General features: G+C 47.3%; 1 protein-coding gene across 1 annotated transcript in view; it reads left to right on the top strand.

Moving 5' to 3' along the window:
• Nucleotides 1-22,214, top strand: part of Hydin (HYDIN axonemal central pair apparatus protein) — a 361,694-nt gene that overhangs the window by 211,651 nt on the left and 127,829 nt on the right. The window contains exons 24-28 of the mRNA XM_085843582.1: nt 11,094-11,231; nt 12,051-12,123; nt 15,444-15,554; nt 16,244-16,453; nt 19,762-19,899. Coding sequence (XP_085699708.1) covers nt 11,094-11,231; nt 12,051-12,123; nt 15,444-15,554; nt 16,244-16,453; nt 19,762-19,899 — 670 coding nt within the window. The remainder of the gene's footprint in view (nt 1-11,093; nt 11,232-12,050; nt 12,124-15,443; nt 15,555-16,243; nt 16,454-19,761; nt 19,900-22,214) is intronic.

Below are 22,214 nucleotides of genomic sequence, written 5' to 3'. Positions count from 1 at the left end.
TGGAAACTCTGCCCAGACATTGTACCATGTACTGTGGGAATGCGAAGATTGACTCATCCTGGTCTCTGTAAAGACAAACATGGAAACTGCGCATGGGACCCCCAAGCCCATGTAAAGATGATAGCATCCCCTTTTCCCATCAGACTTGTTCACATGAGGCTTATTTAGGAAGTATTATTGCCATGGTTTTAACAGTAAAGCCCAAGCAACACAGACGAGTCACCAAAATAACAGCATTGGGATGGGAGGGGATTTAGAAGGAGGTAAAAGGCAGGGAGGGGATGGGAAAGGAAGGAGGGAGGGGGGGAGAGAGAGAGAGAGAGAGAGAGAGAGAGAGAGAGAGAGAGAGCAGTCTTTGCTTGTATAGATATGGATCATAAAATCCCACAGTTACAGTGTGCTCCACAGTCTGGAATTACTTTGTTCTTCACTCTGCACGTTGCAAATCCCAGTCAGTGTAGAAACCCTGTGAGGATGCTCAGAGTCTCTGGCATGGGGTCAGCGATTGGTTGGTTGTCTCCAGAGAGAAGAGATGATGCTTACTGCTCTGCAAACTCTGGGCAGGGCTCTACAGCCTCTAAATGTATCTGTCCTATAGGATACACTTAGTGACAACAGTCATACCCTCAACTGACCACAGTCCTGCTTCATACAAGAACCAAGGATGTTTGCCTGGTTGGTTCCCTCTGAGGACCCTGAGGGAAGGATATACTTCCTGACTTTCTTGGCTGGCAGACCACCAGCTTTCCTGTATCTTCAGGACACCTTCCCTCTGCAGGCACCGAGGCTACTTTCCCCTTCCTGGAAATACTCAAGCCATGTAGGATTAGAGCTTTGCTTTGACTTAATGACCTCTGGCAAGATGCTCTCTCTAAATACTGTCGTTTTCTGCGTTACTACAAATTAGGAGGTCAACATAAGAATTTCGGGGAGACAAGTCTGACCTATGACAGTTTCTATTTTAAAAAAACATGAAGCAAAGGAGGAAACAATTGATTAAATTAGACTGTAGACCTCAAAGCCTAGCATCAGCAAAGGAGAACTGTTTAGCTAGAAAGCTCTATAGGGCAGAGGGCTGTGAACCATGCTGGAAAGTTTGATTTAGTTTCAAAATGTCACAAGCTACAGGAGGGCTTTAATTAAGAGAAGTGTAAGCAGCCAGGAACTACTCAGCAGAAACAAGCTTTACCAACAAAACCGCCCCGGGCATCCCATCAACCCTCCACAAAGAGCAGTCCACTGCTGTCCTGAAGGAGAGGGAAAATGTGCCTAGGCATAGTGTCTGGAAGGAAATTAAGCATTAAAGAATTCTTAATTAAGAAAATGGTGTATCAGGGCCAGCAAGAGGGCTCCGCAGATAAAGGCCCTTGCCACTGAGCACAATGACCTGAGTTCGATCCCCAGAACCCCACATGGTAGAAGGAGAGAATCAATCGAGTCTCATAAGTTGTCTTCTGACCTCCACAGTCTTATACCATAGATTGTGGATGCGCACAGATAGACACATATGGGGGTTGGGGAAGGTGGCAGGGAGGGAAAGTGGGAAGGAGGGAGAGAGAGGCTACAAAGACACACACATACAAATTTAACATTTTTTTAAAAATCACTAAAATGCTCTCTCTTCTCTCTCAGCACATGTGCCCTTTCTTCCCCACCCCCACCCCCACTTTTTCTCTCCCCATGGCGACTCCCCTGACCATAATCCTTGGGTCCAGTGAACTCACCCTTGCACAACTTTCCAATAAACCTACCTCTCCCATAATCTTTATATATAAAAAAAAAAACACTAAAGATAAAGGTGAGCATGACTTTTTCATTGACTTTAAAGATTCAACTTAGTAATAAGCATCATTTTCCCCAAAATTACCTATATCCACAATGCAGTTTCAATCAGAAGGCTGACAAGTTGATCTTAAGATTTACATGAAATTGCTAAAGTTTGAGACTAGCCAAGCCCCTTTGAACCTAAGAGCATAATAGTAATGAGTGTCTTTGTGTACAGAGAGGCAAATGGAATAGAGAGCCAAGAAACAGAACAGCAAATTCATAAAGCCATGACAAAATTGAAATTGTTGAACCCAGAAGAATAGAAGGGCTCTGTTCAACAAGAGTCCTCAGAGTGATGTGTTCTAAACAGAACTGAAAGCCCAAACTGCGTTCCTAAATTTACACTATAAAGAAAATAATTTCAAATTTCATAGGGGTCAACAACGCAAATGAGAAGGTGCAAATATTTTTAAATTTGAATGATGTGCGAGTGGCGAAAAAGTAAGAAATTGAATGGTGATCTCTAAATAATGGAGAATTTCTCAAGGTACAAGACTTTATGAAGCTATTCATGAATTCAGCATTAGACTTGAGAGCGTTTATTTATCAAAGAGACACAGAAGGAGTGCAAAGACGGGGTCACAAGCTGAGGGAGACTTTTGGCACGCATATTATCTTCAAATGATTAGTATCCATAATAAAGAATAGCTTTGAAGGAAATGGCAGAATTAAATTTAGAAATGAGAGAACGTGGCAGCCAGGAAGTTCACTGAAGCTGAAATACAAGTGACCCACGAAGAATCAAAAGCTGTTCCACATCATTGGCGATCGAGAACTATGGCAACTGAAACAGAAGGAAGATGCTTTTGCACAACCGCCATGTTGGATAAACTAAGGCAGGGCCCCCAACACACCATTGGGAGGTAGATGAGGCAGGCTCAGACTCGGCTGGAGGAAGTCTACATTATGGTCACTTTAGAGTAGATTCTGTCTGCCGGGAGTTTCAGCCACACTGAAGAGCAACTGGTCAAGCTGATGGGAGAGTTCCCAAGGCCCCACCCTGCTCTGTAGCCTGTCTGCCTCTGGGTCACCTCTTTCACAAGTCTGCTTCTCCTTCCTAAGACCTACTTGGTTAGTACAGTTCTCCTCCACCGTGCTTCCTGGGTTGATCTTCCTTCTGGCCCGCCACACCTTCATCCTGCATCGAATCCCACTGGGGACCATCCAGGTTCACTTTGATCCTCAATTTCTGCATGGAGAGTCAGATGTACAATACATGTCGCATGTGTGCACATGTGCATGCCTACGGACATGTACATATTATACACGTAGAGGGCAGAGATCAATGTCAGATGTCCCCAATCACTTTTCACCTCATTTTTGGAGGAAGGCTGTCTCCCTGAGCCTATCAGTTCAGCATGACTGGCTGGCCTGTGAGCTTCAGGCATCTGGCTGTCTGCACTTGCCTAGTCCTGGGATTACAGACTTGTGCCAGCACACCCAGATTTTTACATAGGGGCTGGGCATCTGAACTCCGGCCCTCCTGTTTGCAAGGCAAGAACTTTACCACCTGAACATCTCCCTAGCCTCTCATTAGTTCATCTCTTTCCCTCTCAGTGTATGGAAAATATGCAAAATGTTTTCTAATATCCAGAAAACAGCATCTGCCGCTCTGCCAAACCAGCCTTCCCATCTGTTCCTCTCCATCAGGAACTTCCTCTGGCTCCTCATAGCCTCACATTCTCTGTCCTTTGCTCTCAACATGACAGCGCCACGTCTTAGCCCTTCTTTCTCTTGTTCCTCTTCGGTCAGCCACTGATTCTGTCACAGACAGTAGAAGGAAATGGAATAAATGTGTCTGTCCTACAAACTCCCCAAGCCAAACTTAGGTGCTTTGAATCATGAAATTTTAGCCAGGCAAAGCCCTGTCATTCTGTGATCATCATCATCTGTCTGTCTGTCCATCCCTCACCAACCCCACCCTACCACCCCTCACCACCACCCTCAGTTGCCCCACTCTCTCCTTCCTGGAGGAATCACAAGCTATATGCAATCATGTGTTAGCATCCTGTTACAAATATGCAGTTATTAGTAAATTGGGGTCCACTGTAAAAGAAAACGCATCAGTCCAGCTTTGCTGTCCTCAGAGCCCTCTGGGAAGGCCCCAGACTTCGGGTAGATCCATCTTCCAAAAATCTCCTCTCCTCTGCTGTGAGGGGTCCAAACAGGGGGGTCAGATTCACCTCAGAGCCTGAGAGAACTGCAAACATCACTCACATCTGAGCTTCCAGAAACAAACCTGCAGTCTTTGTGACCCACCTGCAAGACCCAAGGTTTCAAGCAGAGGGAGGTCCCTGGATCAGGGAAGCCTTTAGCCCTCTCTGTATAGAACATGAAAGCTGAAAGCGGTCCTGATGCTGTGCGTCTCTGCCGTCCGGGTCTATTTGTAACTCAGTATACTCCTGTTTCCTGAAGTGCCAGCTCTTATTTCCCCACAGATGAACCAGTAAGGGTGGTTTTCTTGTTTTGGTTTATTTTTTTCATTTCAGTTTTGAGGGTTATAAAACTTTTTTTTTGTCCCTGCTTTCATGTTATTATAAAAGACTCCTGGTCACCTTGTTACAGGTTCACTCTTTTTAAAGAATTTTCTGAGTGTCTTTAATATCAGCCGCAGACATCAGCCTCAGGGAGACTCAATGTGAGCTCAGTCAGCTTCGAAAGAAGCCGGTGGAACGAATCGGAGCAGATCTGATCTCAGGCCAGATTATGCTTGCTTGGCTCCTTTAGTGGTAGAATTCATAAGGAGTTCGTGCATCTACATATTCACATTAATTAGAAGTCTCCCAAAGTAAGCTACCGCTACGGGAGGCTAGACACTCAAAGAAACTGACTTTTAAAGCCTTCCTGTTTTGAAAGTATTTTTTCAAGTGCTTTGAAGCTGAACACATTTATGAGATTTCAGGCTACCTGTTCAGCGGCCCTTCCGAGAGTGTGTAGCAGTGGGGACACCTTCTGGAGCTTCACAGAAATGGCCAAGTCTCACTGAAATCTCTCTAGAGAGCTTCAAGGTAGATTCTGTTAACTGTCTTCCCCTACTCCCCTCAGAGCTAAGCTCCCAAGGTGTCTCCTCAAGGGCCAGGCCAGTGAGGTCTTCTTTTCCTTAGATTACAAGAGAAGGCTCAAGATGAGTCAATACAAGTTCCTTGTAATGGGGATCGTGGTGTCTTTAGACAGAGGAAGGCCTGTTCCGTGACTTGCCACCAAGAGAGTGGCCTGGCCAGAAGCGATCCAGGGACACCCACCCACACCAGTGGCTTAGGAGGGTTGCCAGCAAAGCTTTGGGGTCAGTTTAGCACAGCTCAGCAAATTGTTCGCCTCCATTTTGTCATTTGAAAAGCTTGTGGCATCCTGGTGTGGAGATCAAATTGGGCAGTGTTTATTAAGTAAGTACCTGGCAGGATGCTGGTGTACAGCGTTGGCTGTGGTTACTGAATGCAGGCTCCCACTGGCACACATACCTTCTTTGTGACTTTCTCCCCCACAGTGATGGGGTCATGGCCTCTCAGCCTTGAATGCACACTGGAACCATGGCAGGGGCTTTCGAACAGCCCGATGCCAAGTAAACCCAATCTCTCCTGTTGTATCTAGGGCCTAGGTCTTTTAAGATCCCACGGGTGGCCCCAAAGGGCAGTCACTTGTGAGAACTCCTCCTAAGCGGCTCCATCTCTAAGACTTGAGAGGTTTGAGCTTCAGCTCCTCAGCTCTCACAGCCTTCCCCTTGGCACAAACGGCCAATCGGAGGCACTGGAAACACGATGACGTCAGAAGGCTGAGGCAGGCTGCTTTCCCATTGGCTTCCCCTCCTCCTCTTATGGCACAGCTGGAGTAAACGCTAGCAAGGAAGGTCCCAGCAGCTTCATCTGCTTCTATCACTTGCTTACCAAGGTAGGCAGACCACACACATCCTTCCCAGTAAATGTGGGAGCACGGCAGGGACTTTGAGTTTAGGACACAGGAGAATGTGCCATCTAGAAGTATGGTTAAAAGCAATGGTTTCCATCTGCTCCCTTTAGAAACAGGAAGGAAGAACAGGTTGTGACACAGGGGTTCAGAGAAAGGAGGAAGGGAGAGAAGGATGGGGATGGAGAGAAGTGGGGGGAACAAAAGAGAGAGGAGGGGAAAGAGGGAGTGCTGTTCAAAACGAGATAATTAGAAACAAGAGAAAGAAGAGAAATTGCCTTTTTTTAACCCTAAGATACAATAAATATATATTAAGCATGGCACTAGATGATATACGGGCTGTTTGCATCACATTTTCTAACGCAGTATCATTAGCCAAGACCAGACTTTGGGTCTGAAGGAAATAGGCTCTACTTGGTGGTGGGGTTGGGGGAGGCAACATCTTCTGCAATCTGTGCTTACAGGAATGGGAGAGATCACTGTGGTCGTTTTTATGCCATCCAATGCAGTGCTTAGACAAAACAAGATTCTGTGTGCATGTGTGTGTTGTCTATGTGTGGTCATCGGCGTGTATGTGTGCGGGGGAGCCAGAGGACACCTGCAGACAGCTTCCTCTGTCCCTGTCTTCCTTACTTTTTGAAGCAGGTCCTCTACATAAACCCACAGCTCACTGGTTCCGCTAGCCTAACTAGCCAGCTTTGCTCTAAGGAATCCCACTTGTGCCTTCTAAGCACTGAAATTACACAGTCAAGCATCCCCCAACCCCAGCCAGCATTCATGTGGGTTCTGGGGACCTGAATTCCGGTCCTCACGTTGGCATAGCAAGCCCTCTAACTGCCGAGCCATCTCCAGCCTCGTGGGATTTTTGGATAGAATTCCTTCTTCAATAAATGTTGAGTGAGTGTCATCTTGAAACTCGATACGGCATCACTAGCTAGGGACAGTGGTGGTGGAGCCAGGCCAGGCTGCTGAGTAGATCACAACAGTCCATGAATATGACCCCATAGCATGGCCTCGGGGTCAGGGACTATGCCCCCAATGGAAACAGTGAAGCTAAGGCTTGGAAGTCACATCAGTGTGGACTGAGTAAAGACGTAGAGTTGTCTTAGGCAGAGGATGTTCCACAGACCATGAGAAAAATCCTTCTTGGTACTTGGAGAATTTCACTGAGAACTGAACAAATGAGGAGTGTGGGGATTGGGAGACTCAGGGCTTCCTGGGTAGACAAGAGTAGAAAGTCTGGCCATGAAGAGCTTTGTCAGAGCACTGCATGCTCAGTTATAGCCACTCCTATGTCTGTCTCTGTCTGCTGGCCTTGGGGTTGCTGAAAGCCAGCATCTCTCCTCTCTGGAACTGTACAGAAGTAATGTCGGTTCCCTCCAGGACGAGGCCAGGACAGTTGCTGCATTGAGGAAAGAGCCCCAGGAGAAGAGAAGAGGGAAGCCAGAGAGAATGAAGGGGAACCGAGAGCTGTGGTTGCAAAAGTAACTCTGACCTCAGTCCCATCCCACGAGGGAACTCTGGAGAATGGATCAGGCTCCAGAGTTTGTCCCTCTCACTGTGGAGGAGGCTGGGCTCTTAGAGCCTCACACCCATCAACCAGTCTTCTGCCTGCCTGTGAGCCCTTCCTACAGAAAGGCTCATAACCTCCTGAGAAATCCTTGGTATGAGGGGCAGTTTCTGTCAGAGCAGAGCAATGCTTCAGAGAAAGGTGCTCCCAGCACCCACAGTGTCTGTGATGAGCGCATCCTCCTAGCAGGGTGATCTCGACAAGCACCTAAGCATTCATTTGGGAAATAACACAAGCCGATTGTCTTTGTCGAGCCAGATAAAGCCCATCTTCAGGCCCCTTGCATAAAGCCAAAGGCTATTCTGACCCTCAATAAGGGACATTTCTGGAACCCAAATGTACTGAATAAGCAAACTGGCAGTCACTGTGTCCACTGCAAAGCCAACTGTCCCCACCACCCGGACCTTACTGCCCAGACCTGAGTGTGTGTGACCTTCACACCTTCCAGTCTACAGACACCCTGAGAACTCCAACACGCCTCTAAAGTACAAGCTTGTCTTGTTGTGTTAGAGCTTGCCGTGGTGGGCAAGGGTGGGGGCGGGGACAGGAAATGAGAGAGGTGGACTTTGCTGTTACTGTTGTAGTTTTCACCGTGTATAGCACAAAGGTTCGTATTGATCCTTAACCCCAGTGTTTACAATGAAACACGAAGAGAGGGATTCTTGAGCCTGACCCGGTGCTGTTCATCAGCCTGTGTTGGACATTCAGAAGATGCTGTCGCAGCCCAATAAGTGTCCTTCCCTGGTGTCTCCAGCGAACCTTCTAGAATTGGAGCACTATTGATTTTCCTTGATTGCTGCCTACTCTCTTTTAAAAATAACAGGATCCAATCCCGTGAGAGCCAGAAGGACAGGAAAGTAATAATCTATGTGTAAGAGGAAATGAATCTGATCTATACCTGAAGGGAAAAATGAATCTTTGCAGGTGGGGATGGGGGTGTGGGAGGGTTGGGTTTGAAGGGCATCAGGTTTTAACAAGTTAAAGCCTCTATTCTGCTTAAGGCCTCGTTGCATTGAACTCCCTTGTTTGTTTCCAGAGACCTCCTGCTTCCCAGCTGAGGTGTTGTTTTTCCCCGGGTGTGCAGACACCAGCAGCATTGTGTTCTTCCTTGACAGACATTCCCCACATGCTCTGTTTTTAATCTGGAAGACATCCCGGGGGGCGGGGGGGGGGAGAGGGAGGTGCCAATGTTGGAGGAGAGATTGCTATTATATGCACAATGGCCCAGCAGAGGGTCTCCCCAGGTATCTGTGCTGACCTGGGGTGATTTAATAAGTGCTCAGAATTGTCTAACGCTGTTTTTCACTGTCCCTAGCTGGTAAGGCTACGGTGTTAACCCCACATTAATTATCAGCTCTGTCCTGAGCTACCACAGTGACTTCCCACCCATGGTGGCTGCTCATCACTTGAAGCATCTGGGACCGACTTAAAAACCAAGTCCTGGGCCCTCCCTACCCAAGACCTGACTCTGCCCAAGGATGGAGCCAAGAGTCTTTATTGTATTAAGTTTCTCTCTGGAGATCTTCTTGTATCTCCTCCCATCCCCTCCAACCGAGAGGGTCTGCCAAGAAACCAGAGTCAACTAATCTGATCTAGAACAAGCCCAGTGGAAGCTCAAGTAAGATAATGCCGTCCTTGGTGGGGGTGTGAGTACAGCCTACTCCTCACCTGCTCTCATTTAACTGCCTACCCTGCCAGCTAGCCAGCTAATCAAACATCCACTGTCTCTGTGTAATAGCCTCTGTGCTGCAGGGCTGAAAAGAGCCTGACCCTCCCAGAGCCCATGGTTCCGTAGTGAGCCCAGTTACAGATGACGCCAACCTCGGGTTTCCTCCAGGGGAAGCCAACTGATCCTCCTTCATAAAACAGCAGGCAGCGCTCCACTCAGAGCCTTTATCTATCGGGCAGATAAATAGCATTGATGTATTTCCCCCTGTTGAGTTTTGAAATGAATTAAGACCAGGATTTCATTTGTAGTAATCCTATAAATACATTCCCTTAAAATAAGCCTACTAATGATACTATAGGAACCGCCACTACGTAAGCTGTAAATGGCTTAAATTAATCTAAATGCCAAGCGTGGCTTTTCGGAGCGGCCCCTAAGACATGCAGAGGTCATAGAATTCAGCAGCTTCCTACAAAGGAATTTGTCCAAAAAGAATGAGTGACTCCGTTTCTACTACTATAACAAACCCCTGAGCCAATCATGAAGCCAAAGGTTTATTTCAGCTCACAGCCCTAAGGGCTTCCGTTCATACATTGGTTGTGTCTTGTTTCCTTTGGGCCTGTGACAAAGCAATTCAGGAATAGAAAACAGTGAAACCATCACCTCATTGTGAGCCAGAGAGCAAAGAGCAGAAGGAGAAAGCAGTGTCATGCTATGTCCTTTAATGCTATCTCCCCAGGGACCTCAAGGCTTTGCCTCCCAAGACCTCCATCACCCGTGACTGGCACCAAGCTGCAGATTAAGCCCTAACACAGGAGCCTTGGCGGGGAGTATATCAGATCCAAATCAAAGCAGAGAACAAACATGTGTCCACATAGAGACTTATACACCAAAGCTCATAGCAGCTTTATGAGCAGAATCCAAAAGCTGGAAACAACTTGGGTGTTCATCACCAAGATGATAGATCAGTATCCACACTGTGGAAAAGCTACTCAGTGCCCCATGTAACAAGACTAACAGTAAAATGTTCATGTTGAACCAGAGAAGTCAGAGCCAGTCAGTACTGATACCGGGTTCCATTTCTATGAAGCTGTGGGTGGAACTTACCCGATGTGCCATGAAGCACAAACCCACAAGGATGAGACGTAACTTCTAAAGGAACGAGAGGAACCGTCTGTCCACAAACATGGCAGCAGATACTTGGGTATCTGTTAAATTTCATCAAATAGGCAAGCAAACCGAACCCCAATAAAATCGTTTTATTGGGTAATGCTGGGGAGGCAGAAATCAGAAGGTGGGAACGGGGTGCCTGAGATTCGGGAAACAGTACTCCTAGCCTCATGGGAAGTGGACGCCATCCTGAACCGTGAATGTGAAGCTGTGATAAGCCGGGGAGACTTTCCCACTCCAGAGGGAAGCGAGGACCCTGCCAAGAACTTCTGCTGACTTCAAATGGGTCCGGGATAATTAAATAAGTGAACTGGGCTGAAACTACAGGGAGATATAGGGGAAGAAGCAAAGGAGTCCAGAGCCAAGTCACCTGTGCCCAGAAAGAAAAGAGGATTAAGGGTGAGCCCTGACCTTGGTGGCAACCAAAGGCTTTTCTTAATATAATGAGTGAAACCTGAGCACTGGAGTGCCAGCCTGTGCAGCCACCTGTCTTCCTCTGAGCTTGTTTAGTCAGAACTTGAGTGACAGCAAAGCTCGCCAATGGGGCCAGCATTGGGCTGTGTTGAGCAAGATGCAGAGGACTCAGCGTTATAAGAGACAGATCTTGTTCTGTTCTTCTTTTTCGTGATCCCAGCAGGGCAAGCTTCACATACCCCCCCCCCAACCCCAGCTCTGCCTTCTGCATCTCTGGGAGCAGACCCTCATTTGCTCCCATGCATGGTTGGCAGTTCAGTCTGGGCAGTGCTCTGTATCTGGTGCTCTGTCAGAATCAAGTCCCGGGGGAGCTCACCATCAACCGGGAATGAGAAGGAAAATGGGAGAGGGGGAATCCCAGGAGTCTGTGTATGCTCAGAGGAGGAGACTCTGGATCCAGGCTGAGCTGGGTGATCCCTGAAAAATCTGAGGATCGAGCCCAGGAGCCAACAATCTCTAATTTACAGCGCCTCTTTGTCCTGGTAGGTTTGCGCCATGTATGAAGCCCTACAGCGCCTTCTTGTCCCAGATGGAGTCCATCGCAGCCACCTCGGTCACTGCCAGCTCTCTGGCAGCCCCACACACCGTAGAGTATACGGAGATGGACTTCAGTGATTCGATCAAGTAAGGAGGCAAAACTCCGTGGGCCTGTCCTTAGCTGCATTCTTTCCTCTCACCGAGCTTAACACCCTCCATCCCTCCCTGTCCGTTCAGCCATACACTAGCCAACAGTTGCATGAGAGGATTCTAGGTGTTCAGCCCACCATGGGACCTGAGTTAGAGAGCTGAGAACCATCTCTGCTCTCAGAGCAGGGCCAGAGCTCTTAATTCCGGGGCATGGAGACCTTCCTTCCTTCCCCTTCACTCCCTCACAGAGCGAAGCTCTGCAGTATGGGACTCAAGGTAGAAAGCAGAAAATAACATGATCCGTCCATCAAATGCCGCATCCTCACAATAAGATGCTCTGAGTAATTAGGAAATTCAGCTAGGTATGATAGCACATGGAGTACTCAGGAGCCTGAGGCAGGAGGATTATGAGTTTGAGGCCAGCCTAGGCTACACAGTGATACCTAGTCCCAAAAACAAGGTCAAACATTATAACGGTGAACATTGAGCATCAAGGACTTACCGGAGAATGGTCTGGAGAACTGCCCATGCTTCCCAGCATGCATTGTAAGCTGGACACAAGCTTGGTGCTCCAGGAAAGGGTGGCTACTGGGAGACTGCGCAGTGCCGTGGCCCACTCTGTACATGTGAAGGCAGAGGACAGCCGAGCACCGCCAGCTAACCTCTTAGAGAAAGTGTCGCTTGAGCAATACTCCACTTACTGTGGGATGTGGCAGAGAGGAAGAGACAACTGGGGGTTGGACACAGCTGCAGCGGACTGGACTGGTGGCAACATCTGCAGCCCCAGTGACACTCACGTGTCCTTAAACTCCCCAGGACGATCCTTATGGACGATGAAGCTGGACCCGAAGAAATCAAAAAGCCCGCGACGTCGACCATGGTCTCAGAAGTATGATTTCTTTCTTTGCTCCTGGGCCGGGTTAGCAAGGGAAAGCAGAGAGGAGCCAGGAGCTGAGCGCCAAGCCCAGCACTGGGAGGGAGCTGGTGTGAGAGGCTGAGGAGCTGTGTCCAGGTCGCTTCTCCCCAGAGTGAGCACCTCAGGGAGAGGCCAGGATGCCTCAGGACACAGATTTCCAAAAGGTGAAAAACGTAATCTCCAGGCCTGGGTGGTCACATGTTCTTTCCACTCCCAGCATAAAGGCCACTGGCTAACGGAGCAGTAGCTTCCTCAGGAATAACGCAGTTTACGCAGTATACGCCACAGGCGAGTTCACAGCCCTGGGCTAGGGACATGGCTCTGTGGCTGTTATGCAAGTGTGAGTCCGTGAGTTCAGATCTCCTGCACCCGTGTGAGGGCTGTTCTCTGGGTTACAACAATAGCAATCCCAGCACTGGTAGCGCTCTCTCTCTCTCTCTCTCTCTTTCTCTCTCTCTCTCTCTCTCTCTCTCTCTGTGTGTGTGTGTGTGTGTGTGTGTGTGTGTAGTCAGGTAGAACCCTACAGTCTAGCTGAATGGCTGAGCTCCAGGGTCAGTGGGAGTCTCCATCTCTAAAGAATTAGGTAGAGAGTGATCAAGATGTAAACATTGACATTTAGCCTCCACATACATGTATACACATGTGCACAGGCACAATACATGTGTACACAATACATCTGTGCACACACATTCTCACTGCCATCCACACACGTACCTGTAACACCCTACACACACACTTATACAGTATACATACCCTTAAATACTTCCTCTAGGATAATAGACTGAGACAGTATATAGATTGGAGACACAGAGTTCTCCACTAAAAAGATATTTCTTCTTGCACCTTAGAAATAGGGAAAAAAAAGGAAATTAGAAAAAATGCTAAATAAATTACTATACATCCAAGCTAAGATTGAGTTGTGGCCAAAAAAATAGGCATGAGCAGAGATTTTCGTACATAAAGGCAGGAGCAAATTGGTGTCGCCTCTTTGACATGTAACTTGGCAGGTGTATCAATATTTAAAATGCATACTTCCTCTTCTAAATTACTCTCCAGATATGCCTCTGTACTTATGTGAAGCTATAACTAGCCTTGTACATCACCGCTTTGTTTATAAGAGCATGAACATTTTGGAAACAATTCTGCCAACAGGAGATTAACTGAATAAACCAAATTATATCTGCACAAGGCAGTGCTAGGAATTCTATTATAAAAAGCAAAGAGGTTCTTCCGTATTAAATAAAGAATGCTAAGTTAAAAAAAAAAAGGACACATAGTATTCTACCATTCCTGTCAAGGCAGAAGTACATAAAAACAACAACTAATGGTTACTTTTTAATATTATGTATGTATGTGTGTATGTGTATATATATATATATATATATACATATATGTGAATATATATTCATATATATGAATTTTTGCCTGCATGTGCAAATGTGCACCATATGTATGCAGTACCCACAGAGGCCAGAAGAGGGCATCAGATTCTCTAGAACTGGAAAAATGGTAATGAGCACTCTGGCAGGTGCTGGGAATAGAACCCAGATCCCTGTAAGAACAGCCATTGCTCTTTCTGAGCCACCATCTCTCCAGCCCCAAAAGCTAGCGCATACTGAGCACCTAATACACTTCCCATACTCGTAAGCTTTATTCTCACGGTCTCTGGTGGTGGGAACCACTGTCCTTTCCCACTTCAGTGAGGAGATGCCTGCGCCAAGCAGTCCAGGTCTCAGACTCAGCAGTCTCTTATGTCTTTTAAATGGTGGCGCACGCGCACGCATGTGTGTGTGTGTGTGTGTGTGCGTGTGCGTGTGTGTATGTGTGTGTGTTTGCTTATGCACAGAATAGCCAAAAAGCACCAGGGTCATGAGGGCAGAGGTTTTCTTTCTCCTGTTCTGTCCACCATTTTATCCCTCGTACCTGGAACTAGTCCATAGTATGTCTTCTGTAAGCATTAGTCAAGTAAAGACGGGAGAGTAGGTTAAAAGCTCACCCTGCTCTTCCAGAGGACACGCCCAGCAGCTCCCACAGCTGGAGGCTCACAGCACCTGTCACTCCAGCTGCAGAGCATCTGGCGCCGTCCTCCAGCCTCTGTGGAACCTCCACTCATGCACACTTACCCACTCTCAAATGCACACATATACACATGAAAATAGTTTAAAATAAATTCTCAAAAGTTCATCGTATTAAGACAATAATCAGATGGAATCTATCAAAAAAAATAAAGCAACAGCGGTTACCTGTTTGCAACTGAAGAGTAAGGAATATTGCTGGGAGTATTATTTTGTAACACATACACCCTTTTTACTATCTTAACTTTGTATCATGAATATGTGCCAACTACTTTCAATACTTTAAATGATGCTTGTGAAGTCTCTTCTACCACATGAGGTGCAGACAGACACATACGCACAGGACAGAGATGCATGTGCACGCGTGAGTACTATAAACTATTCATTAGTTGAAATTTCTTTCCTTACATCTTTCCCTATCTTTTCATTTCACACGTTTGTCTTCTGAATATTCAACAGTGTCCATCTTCAGAGACACTTGTCACAGAAAATTCGTGCAATACAGAAATATCAGAACAAGACTCCTTTGAATCCCACCATTCATAAGAAAATACTACTGAAATTCTTAGCAATCTCCCAGATAATGGTTTTGCACATTCAGGCCTCAGAGTGAGTTTACAGCCACCCACTCCTGCCTTCAGAGCCTGACTCTCTCACATGAATGGAACACACCTTTTCTCTCAAGGGCATTTTGTATGCATTGATCCTGGTCCACAAATACACATTGAGTCGTCCTCTGTGGAAAGAGAGGTGCCATGCACACGCTGTTTAAAGTGTGCTGTTTCTGGTGGGCAGACAGCTTACTTTCAGAACTCCTCTGTTAAAATGATTGCCATAAAATCCATATATATGCATTTTGAGCATTGTCCAAGTGTCATCATAGGAAAAAAAATGTCCAGGTTTTTTAAAATGTATTTTCAATTACCTAGTCTTGTGTTAGGGCGGGCATATGAATGCAGTACCCATGGTGGCCAGAAGAGGGAGTCAGATCCACTCAAGCTGGAGTTACAGATGCCCATGAGCTGCTCAGCAAGGGTGCTGGGGACCAAACTAGGAGCCTTTGCTCTTAGCCACTGAGCTATCTCTCCATCTCCTACACACTCCATTCTTACCATCATAGTCGCTGTATTTCCTTCTTCTCGCAAGGAAGGAGAGGTGTGCATTAGTGATGAGCCGTGGCGTGTGCTTGCTAGCTTTCCTTCCCTCTTTCACTTCCAGGCAATAAAATACAGCTCCGCGGGAACGGAAAGAAGCCAGAGCCAGCCGGACTACCCAGAATGCATGTGGATCTATGAACAGGATGAGATGCTGTCTATTGGGATAGAAGAAGTAAGTGATAACCCCAAGGTCCTCAGTTACCCAGCACGGATGCTTCCCAGTACCTTCTCCATATTGGAAACTGCCTTCTACCCGGAGTGTTTCCACTGTCACCTTCACGCGGGCGTGGGAGTCAAAAGTCAAGAATGTCCATCCCATAAACAACCACCAAACCCAGACACTATTGCATATGCCAGCAAGATAGCTGAGATAGCTGTCTCTTGTGAGGCTATGCCAGTGCCTGGCAAACACAGAAGTGGATGCTCACAGTCAGCTATTGGATGGAACACGGGGCCCCCAATGGAGGAGCTAAAGAAAGTACCCAAGGAGTTGAAGGGGTCTGTAACCCTATAGGTGGAACAACAATATGAACTAACCAGTACCCCCAGAACTATGTATCTAGTTGCATATGTAGCAGAGGATGGCCTAGTCGGCCATCAATGGGGTGAGAGGCCCTTGGTCTTTCGAAGATCATATGCCCCAGTACAGGGGAATGCCGGGGCCAGGAAGTGGGAGTGGGTGGGTTGGGAGCGGGGCTGAGGGGGGGGGAGTATAGGGGACTTTCGAGATAGCATTTGAAATGTAAATGAAGAAAATATCTAATAAAAAACAAGAATGCAAGTCAATAATGAGTTTTAACTCACCCACCGCAGCCCCGTCACCCTGACAGCCAGGCCCTTGTGGGATGCCTTTCTCTGCAGGTGTTTGACATTCTGCCCCTCTACGGAGTCCTGCGGCCCTACAGCAGCCATCAGATATCGTTTACCTTCTATGGACACAGCGACATCATCGCCCGGGCCAAAGCTCTGTGTGAGGTGGAAGGAGGACCCACCTATGAAATACTACTGAAGGGGGAGGCGTCCCTGGTCAACTACTCCTTTGACACGAAGGACATTAACTATGGATTGCAGGTACTGCAGACATCGGGTTGGGGGGGTGTTCCTGGGTTTGCCTTAAATGTGGCTTGTGGTCCTCAGGACTCTGGCTGTTCATCCACATTTAGCTCCTCTGCCCCAGTCCCCGTTCTCAGTCTTTTTCTCTTGCTCCTCTCGGTGCCTCCTCCACTTCAGCATCCGAAGTTGCTTACTTTCCCTTCTGTCTCTCTCATTAGCACTAGCTTCTCACACCCATCCAGTCAGAGGCTCCAAGGCTTTCTTGCTGCCCCATCCTGCACACCCCACGTACCCTCAGCGGGCAGTGTTTCCAAGTTACCCACCTCAGTCCCACTCCAAATCACTCCAGTCCCACCACAGGCCCTACCTAGATAATTGTTTCGATGTTTTTGGTTTTGATCTTGAAAGACCGGGTGTCATGCAGCCCTCAGCTTTCCACAAACCCACTGTTGTAGTCAAGGGACGACCTCAAACTCCTCAACCTCCCACCTACGCCTCCCAAGGGCTAGGATTGCATGCATGCATAGTGACACCCAGCTGCCATGCCTAAATACTACAGCAGTCTGCCCATACTGGAGTACATAAAGGACCTGGGGTCTGATTCAGTGGGCCCAGCATTGGGCCTGGGGTTTCAGTTTTTCAAAACCAGACTCCCTGACACATGACGTCAGTACCTCTGGCCTACAGACACATACCAAGAAAGGGATCAAGTCAGTACTGATCCATTTAGGCGTCATTGTCAGATAAGTTTTCCCGAAAGTGTATCTTTATCCCACCAATCCCATCATCCCCTGGGCAGCTCATCCCAGTGGCGCAGTACTGAGAAAAGAGCACACTTCTATTTTGTTGTTGTTGTTGTTCTGGGTTTTTTTGTTCTGTTTGGTTTTATTTTGGTTTTTGTTTTGTTTTCTTATCCTGTCTGGATTCCCACCGTTACCTTAGGAATACTGCTTCATCTCTCTGAGCCTCAGCATCTCTCATCTATGAGATGGGGGTGGACAGCAATGCCATCCCACCGGTCAGTGTTTTGCCCTGGTCGAGGTAGACGGTCACCAAGAGTTCTCTTCTCTGTCCCCAATTAGATCACTTACTGAAGATGTCCTAAGCCTTTTTTTTTTTAATCTTGGAGTCTTTTTAATAATGGTTTTATTCTTAATTTCACACAGTGTATTTTAATCCCATTCACCCCTCACCCATCTCCTCTCAGATCCTCCTCAGCCTCCTCCCCACCGTGTTCTGTCTTACTCTCGAGTTCATGCTCCCTCCCCCATTCAGGGCTGTTTGTACCAGCCGACTACTCCTGAGTGCGGGATCAGTATAGCTGGTGTCACACCAGTAAAGAGAACGGTCACTCTCCAGCAGCAAACCAATACCAGTAGCTCCTGGCTAGGGCTGGGGACTCTATGCCCACTCCTGCCCTCCATGCAGCTGCCCTGCTCGGTCTGGAAGTTACCTGCCACATCTGGATCTTGCCACCCTGATGCTTCACTCTTCCACGTAGATCTCCGAGCCTGAGAGGAGAGATGCAATGTAGACTCCCACTTAGAACCGAGCTCTTTGACGTCTCTGTTCTCCACACTTGAGCAGCTTGGGTCTCTGTGCTATCGTCCTCTACTCCATGAAGCAGCTTTGCTCGTGAGGGTTGGGAGGTGCGCTAATAAATGGCATTACCTTATTAGAAGCCGGTTTAATAGAATGTGATTTTAGCAGAATTAGCTAGTACGAGGCTTTCCCCTGGGACCATGGCTTAAGTAGACACAGGCCTCGGCGGCAGGTAGCTGTGCCATCTTATGGGGTGAACGGTACAACCAATCAAGAGGTAGTTTGTAACACTTATGTCCCTGTCGCACCAGGCAGGTCCTTGAAGTTCACGGGAGTCACGGCTAGGTGAAGCTCATGGTCACTTTTCTCCACAGTAGCTCCCACGGCACCTTCCAGCAAGCAGTCTGAAAGCTAGGCTATCCAGCAGGGATGCAGCTCCCAGTAGAGCACCAGCTGGATCTCTTCATGTCCCATGACTCAAAAGTGTGGTATCTTTAACAATAGGGTCTTACTGTCAAGTTCTTGAAGGTGACCTATAATAGCCTGTAACATTTGGGGAGTCTGTGGGATCCCCATTGTTAAGCTCTCCTCTTTTGTGGTTTTGTTTTGGGGGGCATTGGAGTTTTTTAAGTGGGAGGTCTCTCTGTATAGCCCTGGAACTCATTATGTAGACCAGGCTAGCCCTCAAACTCATAGAGACCTGCCTGCCTCTGCTGCCCGATTGTTGGAATTAAAGGAATGTACCACCATGCCCAGCTGTTAAGTTCTTCTTTTTACCGATGCTCTGTATGCAGACATCGAGTTGACCATAATCCCCCCCCCCCCGTTATAAGATATCCATTTAGTTGTGGCCAAGCAGGTTTACCTACTGTCTCTCATACTCCCCAGCCCTCACTGCCTCCATATTTTCTCATGCACTATTCTTCTCATGTCCCGCTCTGCCCCACCCCCACCCCAGACCTGTTCATCCAGTCGTCCACAGCTCAGCTCCTTTCCAGGAGCATCCACATCCAGAACCTTCCACCCTGCCTTCACTTGGCTCTTGGCACATCTCAGACACAACATGCTTTCTAACACAGGGTAGGGGTGGCCGTTGGCTGATTCTCTGTGTGCTGTGTACTCAGAGACTCTACTTATTAGCATTGTTTGCCTCATTTGATTGCTGTCACATAGCTACATAGCAAGTAGAAATTATTGAATTGTGTGTGTGTGCAGATGTGTGTGCAGATTGAAGGCTGCATCTGCATTCAGAGTCATCCAGCACTGACTGCTATCTTCTCTGCCTTGTTATTCAAATAGAATTGGCTTTTCTTCTTCACCTCCAGGGCTCTCTGATAAACTGGTTTCAATTCATCTCTAGAGCTATGCCACCTAAATGGACCTGATCCTACCTAAGGCAGCTAGGTGTGCTCTGTTTTGTCCTTGGAACCCCTAAAGTAGGCCTCAGTTTGAGGGTATTAAGCCTACCATATGAGCCTATAAAGCATGCTAGCAAATCTCAACTGGCATGTTATACCTCTATGGCTCATGGTACCAATAGGAAAATTAATTCTAGAACATTCTGAATGTAAATATTGTGTTTTAATAGGATCAGATCCTATTATTTTAGGATCCTCTTATTTTAGAAAATTTAGATTTTCCAGGAAGCCTCCTTTTACGATGCTGGATGTGGCTTGATCAGTACCTGATGTAACGGAGGAGGGTACATTTGGGGATCCCCTTTGTCGGGCTGAGAGCAGAATCCCGCAGGTAGGTAACGGTCCTTCCTCTCATCCTCTCCCCAGCTGTTTGACCATGTCACAGAACGTGAAATCACACTGAAAAACACTGGGAAAGTTGGCTTTGAGTTCAATGTACTGTCTAACTACCGGTCTTCACAAAGGAACCTTCTCCCTGGAGTACCACTTATCCTGCCTCTGTCGGTGAGTCCAAACTGAGAGGGCTCACCCCAAACAGACAAGCCACTCCCAGGGCAGGGGACATCACTGCCAGCACGACCAGTGGGACTCCGATACGGTGGCACATACCTGTAGTCCCAGAGCATTCAGGAGGGCGGGCGAGGCAGAAGAATCAGGGAAACCCTGGTCCTTTGCTACTAGGCAAGTTCAAGGCCATTCCAGGTGGTGTGAGCCTATGCTGGTGGACGGACTGATGGGTGGGAGGATATATTGATAGACAGATAGATAGACTCAGGAATACTCGGTCATTAAGCAAACATTTACCAAGACCTCCATTATCTCGTTCCGGGTACATCAGACACATGATGAACCAGTTAGAGACATACAACTTAAGGATGTCCCTCAGGATAATAAATTTGAGTCATGTGTGCTAGTGCATCTTTCAAGTCCCAGCACTCTGGAGGCACAGGAAGTAGGACTTTACATTCAGGGCCACCCTGTGCTGTACAATGAGATACTTTCTCTAAAGAGAGGCAGGAAAGGGGGGCGTCCCACTGGTACATCAAACTCAGGGCTTCCCTCATACCAACTATACAAAATGGAGCAACTTTTCGTTAGCCTGTAAATGCAGGTTGGCATGGCAGCCCAAGTGGGCAGAGACTAGAGAATCCCCGGATTGAGCTGCCCAGCCTGGCTAGCCAATCACTGAGTTCTGGGGTCGGGGGAGAGACCCAGCTCCAGGTAAGGACTGCAGTGATGGAAGAAGACACCCAGTGTCAACTTCTGGCCTTTTTGCACATGCACACAGTGTGCACACGCACACACGAGTACACATGTTCTCCCACACCCATGTGAGCATGCATCCACATATGTGTGCATAGCACACACACATACAGATTCAAACAACTGCTGGAGGGGAGATAAATATGACCAAATACCTCAAGTGGCATCCGCAAAGGATTGGTTTTAAATATTTATAAATATGGAAACTTTTTGCTGTGTACACGTGCATTTCTGGGTTGACACGTAAGACCTTACTCCCATTAAATGTTCTTCACTGAGCACATTTTGCCCATTTTAAGTGGTCTCCTTCTCATCTTTAATGGCTTCTGCTTTGAACGCACTTCGGAGTCTCACCATTACACTTTCTGCTCGCCTTTCCTTATGCCATAGCCTCTTTGTAGGTTGCTCGCTCACAAAGCGTCGTGGGAGTTTACAAACTGAGATCTGTGGGATCGTTGCCTTCCTCGTGTTTTCTCTATAAAAGTTTGCCAAATGGTTTTTCTATCTTTTTCTAATTTCTTTCTTCTCTCGTTCTTCCGCTCCCCTTTGTCAGCCTTTGGGTGTACAAAGCTGCTGTCAGTGTGACCTGATGCAACTCTGCGGAGAAAATATTGTCGAAATCTATTAGGATGACTCTTTGGTTAACTTTTTCTCATCTGATTATCATAAGTACACGCTCCCAGATTTACAAGATGAAATGTGAATAAGACTGTTGTCTGCATAGAGTGCGATGCCAATATAGAAACAGGAACAAGCTAAACATCTCCCAAGGCATTAAGACTGAATATACTAAGGTATTAAAACTGTGGCAGGCCGGGCGTGGTGGCGCACGCCTTTAATCCCAGCACTCGGGAGGCAGAGGCAGGCGGATTTCTGAGTTCGAGGCCAGCCTGGTCTACAAAGTGAGTTCCAGGACAGCCAAGGCTACACAGAGAAACCCTGTCTCGAAAAACCAAAAAAAAAAAAAAAAAAAACTGTGGCAGAATAACATACAGCAGTTACAAGGGACGCTGCAATTCTAGATGCGCTAATGCGGTGTTGAGTCTAATACCTACTGGGTATAAGAGAAAAGGAAATGAGGGGAGACTGCATTATATGCTGCTGTCTACACCTTAAAATATAACCCATGTGTGTGTGCATAATCTGGATCTGGTCAGCTCATAAATATCAGCTAGAGCTCTTCTTGTTTGTTTGTTAGCACATGATAATTGGTTCATAACCCTCCCTCTTCGTGCTGCTATGCTTCACTAGTGTAAGACTAGTGTAAGACTAGTGTAAGACGTGAGTGCGTTTCTTTCTTTTCTGTCACCTGGGATGGTTTGTCAGCTAAAGTGACTGCCTCCTGAACAACCAGCCAAACTTGTCCAAATCCCGCATGCACCTTCTATAATGCCTTGGACTCAGCCAGAGAGTCATTCCCACGCTATGATTCATTACCACCAAAGGACCCAAAGCAAAAGCAGCAAGGGAATGAAGCAGGCAGAAGGTCAAGGGGAGGAGCGAGGGAGGGATAGAGGGAGGAAGGACAGAAGGATGGAAGGAAGGGCTTATTTAAG

Source organism: Mus caroli, unplaced genomic scaffold (genome assembly GCF_978045245.1).
Source record: "Mus caroli unplaced genomic scaffold, Mus_caroli_1 scaffold_10, whole genome shotgun sequence".
Lineage (NCBI taxonomy): Eukaryota > Metazoa > Chordata > Mammalia > Rodentia > Muridae > Mus > Mus caroli.
This window is presented reverse-complemented; position numbering and strand designations above follow the sequence as displayed.